The following is a 9,138-nucleotide window of genomic DNA, read 5'->3' on the forward strand; positions in this document are numbered from 1 at the left end:
TGTCGCATCCAGATTGTTTTATAACAGGCCTCATACTTTGCAAGGTGACTTCAGTTAAAACACCTTTACAAACATGCAATAAGCCAAATGGTCTGTTTACGCCGATTTTAAAAGTTACCAGCCGAAGGCGGATTTACACATCTCAAGCACCAATGAACTGGAGCCTGCACTGCTGTTGCACGTTTTCTTCCCAAAAAACTGCCTGTAGCCAGTGACTTCGATGACAGCCCAAATGCATGCATTTTGAGCATGCATTTAGCGGTCGAACTCATCACGGTTGCCAAACCCAGGGACAGCCTCGCCGGGGGACACGCCGCAGGCCTCCCCTGTTCCTCCCCACCTCGTAACTCACGCGTTCCCGTGGTCACGCCGAACCGTGCCCTGTGGCTGGGGCTCGGCGGCCAGACCTCACGCTGCGCCCCAAGCCCTCCGCCAGAGCCTTTGTCGCAGGTCTCCGGACCTGCTACCACCGGCGTGTCCCCACCGCCCGCTCCTCGGGGACCTCTGCCCCCACCAGCTCCCTGCTCAGTGCCCGACCATGCCCGCACCCACACTAGCCGGCCCCGTCCGCACCTCTGCCTGCCCTCCTCCCCTTCACCCCCACCCCCACCCCAAAAAGGCCCCACACCCCACCCCACCCCCTTCCAGAGGCGTCCCCGCCCGCGAGCGCTCCCGAGCGCCTCAGCTGCCCTCTCGCCGCACACCGCGCCCATCCCCGCGGTATCTGACCCCGCCGACCCCTGACACCCCCTTCCCCCCGGCGCTTCCCCCGCCTTCCCCGTCCGGGGCGGCCCCTCACCGCGATGACGACGGTGTCTTCGCCCTGAAACTTGGCGATATACTTGTCGCCACGGGTCACTTCGGACTCGTTGAGGGGCCTGAAGCGACACATCACTTTGATGTTACACTCCGCCGGGTCCGCCATCTTAGGCCAACGCCGCCTCCGGGACGCTCAGCTCCGCCGCCACCCGCTGCTGCCTCTACACCACCCGCTCCAGGGGGCTCGCAAGCCGCCGTTGCCGCCGCTCCCGGGAAGCCTGCGTCCGCCCGGGCAGAAGGGAAAAGGGAAGGGCTCCTTCCTGGCCGCCGCCGCCGCCTCCCGCTCTCACTTCCTCCCCAATATGGCAGCCATGGCGGCGCCTGCAGCCGGCAAGTCCCGGCCCTCCCGCGCCGGGCAGAGGCGGCGCCGCCGGCAGGACAGGGAGGATGACGTCACCCTCTGCAGCGCCCAGGCCCGCCCCCTCGGCAAGGACCTACTGCGCAGGCGCGCCGGTGTGCGGGAGGCCAGCCCGGCTCCATCAGGGGCTTTACGGCGCAGGCGCGAAGCGGTTGCTGGGGTGGAGAGGCAGCTGCCGCCCGCGGGTTCGATGCCTCCGGGCCTGCCGCTGGGTTGAGGGGGCGGGGCCGGAGAAGGGGCGGGGCGCCGCAGGTGGCGGGAGGAGGTGCGGTGGGGAGCTGTGGGGTGGCCGCTGCCCGCCTGCTCCTGCTGTCGCCCCCGCTGCCCCGCCGCATGGCGCGGAGCGGCTGTGCGGCCACACGACTGGGCTTAACCTCGGCCACGGTGCTGCAAGGGGGGGCGAGACCTCGTCCGGCCGGCTCGGCCAGGAGTGGGTACCCCCGATGGGGCGGGGTGTCCCGCCTCAGGCCGGCGGCGGCGGGCTGCGCTCACGGCCGGGGCCGGGCCCTCGCCGGCCTTGGTGGCGGTGAGGGGGTCGCGACACGGCCCTGTCACCAGCTGCAGGCCCGGGCAGGGCGGTTCTGCTTGGAGCGGAGTTTTGTAGAGCCGGGCGTGAAGTAAAGGCTTAAAGCAAGACGGCTGAGGTAGAAACCGCCGGTGTTTCTTCGTGGCGGGTTTTTTTTTTTCCTTACTCGGAGAGCTGGAAGAGGAAACAAGGCACTTCCATGAGGTGGTCCCCCCACAGATGTCGGGGAACTGTGGGTATTTTCTACAGTGCCCGTGGGCCTTGCTGCCTGCGTGTCCCCCGGAGGCAGGTAGCAGAGCGTTCCCGGGACGAGCCGGGGTCGGAGTGCCCTGCAGTGACAGATCTCTCCCCACAGTTTCATCCCAGTTCAAAAGAGTCTGCACAGTAACTTGAAAAGCTTAGTTTATGGCAAGTTTTATCTGTTTATTACAGGGGGCTCTAATTCTAGTCAATCAAAACTTACAGACTGTATCCAGACAAAAATGTTGTCGGGTAAGGGATTCCGATCAGATTCTCAAGTCTTACGGGTTTACAACTGTATGGGCTACATCCAGGTATGAACTTTCAAATCAGGACAAAGTACAAACTCACAGCTTGGCTAAGTTAAGTCTGCTTCCTGAAAGAAATCACGATTTGTGCTGCAAATTTTTCAAATAGCCTTGAAGTTAATAAAAAAGAAAAAAAAAACAAACAGAAGGAGCCTTTCTCTTAAATTAGTCAACTTTAGTAGGCCAGAATGACTCAGAATAGCAATGTCCTTCCCTTAAAAGTACTCTTTTTCGTAAAAAAGGGAAAAAGGTTGTGAGTTTTAACAGGGACCATCTGAAATCGGGATCCTCCATTTTCAAGACCCTTCTCAGTTTAGGAATTTCAATGGTGTGTTTTCACTTAGGATAGGTGCACAAGATGAAAGCTGTTTCAAAACTACTCCACATGACAGAAGAATTACCTTATAATCTAGTTTCATCTACAGCTTTTCACACAGTAATACAAGAAATAGTTTTGTGCCTAGTTTGTCTTATGAGGTAAGCTAAGCCTTTTAAATTGGTTCATGTTGTAGCAAGTTTATTTTTCCGCTGTGATTAAATGTTCTGCAGGACTCTGCTGTCTTATCCAGGGCAGCAGCAATTACACCTCCCCACCTATCAGTACATGTGGAAATAGCTGTCTGGAAAAGCCAGCTCAACCTTTAGAAGGTGCAGTGCGTCTCCACAACATCTAGCATACAATATGTATACAAATCTGTCTACAGTTCTGTTTGTGTTTTCAATAAAATGCTTTAACCATAAATGTTGTTAGTTTTTATAAGTGTCAGCCTATTTTTGTTGATTGCTATTTTAGAAATTATTAATTTGTATCGTAGTCAGCAAGATACATTCTTGCATCTAAACTATTTCTGGGATTATTCGCATGCTTATAGCTAGGAATGTTCTTAGACAGCTGCTGGATTTGGATCCTCACAGATTTCCTATGATAGGAGGTTATTACTTTTATGAAAGGTGTGTAAATAATTTACTAGTTTTTTCAATTAATTTGCTTTCATACGTGAGGAAAACCAAACGTTAGCTGCAAAATGAACAAGTTCATGATTATTACTCCTAGAAGTGCATGTTTCAGCTGCTGAGACATCTTTTACCCCAATCTATTTAAGAAACTTCTAGTTTTCATTATCCATGAGCAAAGGGGGTGTATCATTATCTACATTGGCTGACATAGAGTACCCAGTGTAAGAACACCTCAGTAAAGGAAGAAACCTCATAATGACAAGATTCTCAAGAAACAGATGCTCGGACTTGCTTACCCTTTCAATGTTTCAAACAGCAGACACTCCACAAAGACAACATAGACACATGCATAGGTAATTACTCATTTTAACTATGTGGAAACAAAAAATGTCATCATGTGTGAACTATGTAGAAGCAACTGCCCACTTTGAAGCTGTTGGTTCTGTGCAAACTCATAGGAGAACTGACTGATGGTATCTCTCATGCTGGCTGTGGGAGCCCTTACTAAATGAGCGCTGCTGAACTGAACATGCGTGCTCTTGTATCTGTTTCAGGGATTCTGTCCTGAGGTTTCTCTGATCTGCTGTTCAAAACACTCAGCAACCATTCTTTCACATGACCTACTTAAAGCCTGACACAGGGATGCAGTGTGCTCGGCGAGGGCAGTATGTTACCTCTGCTGGCACTAACACATGTCAAAACAGCAGTCTGGAGGACTTGTGTTGAAAGACGTGGTGTCTCTTTCTTGAAAACAGGGCAGAGACCAAACTTCCTGTAAGTTTCCCATTTTGTTGCAGCTACAGAATGCTTCTTCTTTGCCAACTGGAAATACATTTGCTGTCTTCTCTATTATTATGTAATGTCTGCAACATACATTTTTTGTCATTTAGTATAAAAGACTCTGTTTAAAAGTAATCTGCTGTAGTGACAAAAAATGATATGTCAGTTGTCATAAAAAGTTAATCTTTCTGTTTGGTGTTTACGCCTAGTGTGATCACATCAATCATATACGTTTTCTTTATCTGACAAAGAAGTTTGGTAAAGTTTCTCAGTAAAGACCAATGTATTTCATTAAAAGTAATTTATCTAACGAATTTGTTGTTGTTAGTTCACTAACCATGTTTCTTCCCATTTATGATCTGTGCAATAAACCTCTATAAATTCTTTCATGATTTACGGCTCCTTTACATGTCCAGTCTTTCCCAGTAATAAAAGCATGTTAAGCAAAGGCAATTGGCAAACCTGAGCTTTACAGTGAAGCTGTATCTGGGTAGTGATATGATTATCCATCAAAATTGCTCCAGCAGAGTAAAAGTGATCTTGATTTGGTCTTAAAAGAATATTACATATTTGACTAACTCTTTAAGCCAGGTGTTTGTGGAGAAGCAAATTGAAGCTGCTTCCTCCTGCCCTTTAAAGAATTAAATCCTGAGATTCATCAGTTGACAGTACTTGTTGACGTTCAGTGTTCCTAATGCAAACACAAGTGCTCTTCTCGTTTTAATTTGCAATGTGCTGAGAAAATATAGCACACATCTTCTGAGAATTTAAGGTGCATTCCAGGTCAAATTTATTCCAAATTTGCAAGTCAATTTGTAGGACAAAAGAGTGGTTAATCTGCTAGATATGGTGTACCTCAAACAAAATTCTTTGTTGCTTGTAACACACTCCGTAAATAAAGGCTATTGAGATGATTTATGAAGTCTAGCATTGTTGCCTGACACTGGAAAAGCATAGTTAAAAGTAACAAAGTTTTATGCTTCAGATAGCTTATTCAAATACATGTTGAAGTTTCTTTAGCAACAGACTGTGTTTGGTCAGCTCAGCTTGAGGAACTCAATAACTAAGTAAATTACTAAGACTGAGATCAGCAGGTTGGCGGATGAAGTTTAGTGTCCTAAGATACTGTTGGGAGTCCGACTAGACTATCTGAAGCTGTCATTCAGTTACAGAACTCTAAAGCTTCTTTTCACTCCAGCAGACAATCTGATGTGGAAAGTATCTCCTGTCACAATCAAGTTTGGGCTTTTACATGAACTAGAAGAATGAAACATACTTTGAGGATGCATCTGATGATACACATTAACTTCTTGACAAAAAACATGGGCAATTCTAAAAATCGGTTTTATTTTTACTTTTTGACTGGAAATGCATAAAACCTAGTAAAACCTCTAGTTTGTTCCAAATCACCAAGATTATATTTAATTATTTCTCATAGTGTGAAGCTAATTAAAAGCAAAAGCAAGCTCTGGGAATAGTATCACATTTTAGATGTTTATTTCAGCTAATTTGTGCAAATTCATGCAAACATATTGTCAGTTCGCTACCTAAAGCATAGGCTCTGAGTTCTCTTTGAAGAAGGAACACACTTTTGGACCTTGTTTACATTTTAATCTGGCATCTGTTTCTGAAACATCCCATCATAAATCTCTATTCTCAGATGTTTTTCATTCGTTATAACCCTTACTAAACTCACCACTGGATCATATCTTAGTTTGCTGGGTGCCTGACTGAAACGGCTTTTTTACAGTTGTGGCAAAAATGGTTTAGCTGTTTCAAAGAGTGAAATTAGACATGCATTGTTTGCCATTGTTGCCAAAGGAAAAATCTTACAATCATTTTATGTCAAAGTAGAGAACCTAAGAATCAAAATTTGGTGGGGAAACCCATGTCAGGGCTCTGCTTTTGGTTATGTAAAACTACTCAAGGCTGACCTTGGGGGAAAAAAACATCGTATGAACATATTCTTTAGAGTCCTGCTGAAGCTTTTACTAGAGGTAAAACCTCCGTCCCATCACAGCTGCTGTCTCCGACTACTGTATAGGCATGAATCACTGAACAAATGAACTTGCTCCATGTCTAGGCAACAGGGGTTTAGCAGGCTTTCCTTCGGCATTCTATCTGTTTGATCTGGGAGCTGGAGCTGAAGGCAAGGAGCGTGACTTTCTTGAATTCAAGAAAAAGGAAGGTGCTTTATTCACAGGAGTCAAGAAAAGTAGTTGGGATAGAAGAGGCGGAACAGAAGAGCCAAGTCGGGGGGTGTAAAAGAGCTAGGCAGAAAAGTCTGTGATTGCTGCAGGAGCTCACTCAGCATTAAGAGTGGGGCCTAAGATCCCTCAATTTCTACTGTCAGCATCAGATGTGGAACCCTTCAGAAAAGGAGGTGGAGCTTGGCATATGCAGAGGGACACCACCCTATAGCTACCATATGCTTTGTTAGTGAAAGGAGCAGGGGCAATGGACCTGTAGCGCAAGCATGAGAGTGTCCGTGTGGTAGCCGAGATACTGCACTAAAGAGTTGGCTCAGGTGCTGCGGACAAAATCGATGCCAGTATGGTGCAAGATAGAGAAATTTCCAGGCTTTTTAACAGACAAAGAAATTATGCAGTGGATAAGCTTTGCAAAAATTATTGTCCAAATGCTTAAAAAGGACACTGAAGAATAATCCTGGCTACTCCAGCTGTAAAGGTATAGTATTGACAGGAGTGGTGGTCTCACAATAGCCTGATTTCAAAGCAGTGATGGCTATGAACGTCGTTACTTTGCATCTCAGGTTGCCTCCAGAAATGACAAGAAATCCCACTGAAATGTTCGTTCTGCTACATACTCAGCTGGTGGTGAAAGCAACATTTCATAGGAAGCAGAGACGAGATCCTTACCTGAAGTGCAAAGTGGAAGTCAGCCTTAACTGTGTAACACCAGTATATTCATTATATATACATATATATATACATATTCAGTATAACGGTTTTCCAGTTTTCTTTGTCCTCATTTTAGAGTTGCTTTCCGCATGCCCCGCCCCCCTCCCCATTTCGTTTCAATTTTGTTTTCTCTTCCTCTTCACTGCAGGATTGCTCTTCTGAAGGAGGGTATCCCGGTAATATTGCCTGGAAGTAGCAAAAGTATGGAAAAAAAGATTTAAATTTGAAAATACGGCCCTGCTTATTTCTTCATCTGTAAATGGCAAAAAAGTTTAAGGGACACAAGTTACATTGTGAACTTTACAGTCAACAATATTGTGCATACTTTACAGTGTCAGTCACAGCTCCTTGTTGATATGATGTACAGATCACCTTACTTTATTAATCTAAGTGCTTTTATGTGCCAGAAAACACCACTCTAATACAGTCCAGGTTAGGTCATATCTAATTTGTCTTCCTTCAGGCCCAAGACTCAGAGAAAGAAGAGACCAGAAAGAAGGCTGAATGATAAGGAAATGTCAAGCTTTGTATTATGGTCATATATCTATAAGATATGTATTATCTATCAAAATACATTAGGATCATATATCTTGTGTAGTTTAAAGCACATCACAATATCTCCAGTGGCCTTATATAGCTGGCTATAAGAGTGTCAGAAATCGTATGCAATGTCCTATCTTGAGTGTGGAAGAACAAATCGCTGTGTCTTTTTTTTTTTTTTTTTTTGAGAGAGCTTCTGTCTCGAGATTGTGCAGGTGATTCAGCACTATCTTATTTTCAGTGATTCAAAAAAGTTTTGATGAAGCTTGTGGATTCTTCTCTGACACTTTTGCCTTCACTGTAATTAAGAGTACTTGATCAGGCACTTGCAAAAAAAGAAAGATCTAAATTCATGTGTTTTTCTGGTTTTAAATTTATAGGTATCACAGGAATAACACCCGCACCCCCCCTTTTAATATGTTTCTTCAAAATCTAAAGCTCAGAAGATACTAGTATTTGTGAAGGTGTAGTTGATTTCTTAGGGAAGGACGTAAAAAGCTTGCTTGGGCAGAGCTAGCATCTTGCCTTCCTCCTTTTTCGTTAATTCTTGCAGCTACTTGGCCAAGCTTGTCACGCTTCTGTCAGCCAATGAAAATTAAAGACAGAATCGGTTTAAGATGTATGGGGTTTGCCTCCCACTGATATTGTTCCAAAAAATTATACCTGGCCAGATCTTTTTGTCCAGTTCGTGCATCAAAAAATGTTGTGGTCTATGGCTGTTGAAGGAAATGATATTTTTCACGGTGGTTACACACACACACAAAGTGATTGTAAAATCCATATTTATTTTTAAAGTGTCATTCTGTTCAGAAAGATGACCATACACAGCAAATTTGCAACATGCTTATACTCAAAATCACGCCTGAAATCTATTGGCAAAAATATATTTTATGAATCTCTCCTTTATAAGCTCTGCAGAAATAATGCTGGAGGAGAGGAATCCAATGCTTTTTCTAGTTCTTTTATCAGCAGAATTATCTCAATTCTGACATTTATTGTTGGTGACAGCACATGAGATATGCAGAACAGAGCTGACTTGCAGAGTTCAATTTGAAATTGCTAGGCTGAAAGCGCTTTTTCAATTTATAAGCTGAAGAAATTTCTCTGGCAATGGTAAACAAACCATTCACAGGGGGTGAGAGGGTGGGACAACTGTGCTTCAAAACCAGCCTTTTATATTAAGTTTCTGCTGACCTCACACAGACTCACCATCCTGACTTCTAATCTTCCCATAAATGGATGTGTGCCTCGCATGCAGAAAGTTAGAGTCTTCATTAGCTGGAGAGCTGCCCTAAGTGAAATTAATTGGGGGGTGTGTGTGTGTGTGTGTGTGTGTGTGTGTGCAGGCATGCACATGTATTTGTCATAGTGCAGTTCATGGCGTTTTCTCCATCAGTCATATTTTCATGTTTACCATGATGTCCACAGGATACAGTAGAGAGGTTTCATCAGCTTTTCAAGATGTTTAGTAAAAGTTTTTCTTTTTTTTTTTCTTCAATCTGGGTATTTGCCAGATCTTACGACATGGAGTTACTATGTGGGAAAGAGCAGTTCTCGGTGGTTATTCAGAAGCTTTGGTGCGAAAGTGCTGATTTAGCACACTAAGGAGTGGCTGAGTAAAGAAAAGAAAATCAGGTAAAGGATAAGACAGGTACTAATCACTTTCTGGCAACATCCAAAGAGCTTTTG

The 9,138-nt window shown here is 44.8% G+C and overlaps 1 protein-coding gene across 1 annotated transcript in view; it reads right to left on the reverse strand.

Moving 5' to 3' along the window:
• The window catches only part of KIF5B (kinesin family member 5B), a 37,512-nt gene extending 36,556 nt beyond the window's left edge, over positions 1–956 (reverse strand). Inside the window, exon 1 of the mRNA XM_086466358.1 lies at positions 800–956. Within this exon, the coding sequence (XP_086322484.1) occupies positions 800–925 (126 nt within the window). The 5' untranslated portion in view covers positions 926–956. The remainder of the gene's footprint in view (positions 1–799) is intronic.
• Positions 957–9,138: the final 8,182 nt, after the last annotated feature.

The sequence above is a fragment of the Leptosomus discolor genome, chromosome 6, assembly GCF_034619465.1.
Source record: "Leptosomus discolor isolate bLepDis1 chromosome 6, bLepDis1.hap2, whole genome shotgun sequence".
Lineage (NCBI taxonomy): Eukaryota > Metazoa > Chordata > Aves > Leptosomiformes > Leptosomidae > Leptosomus > Leptosomus discolor.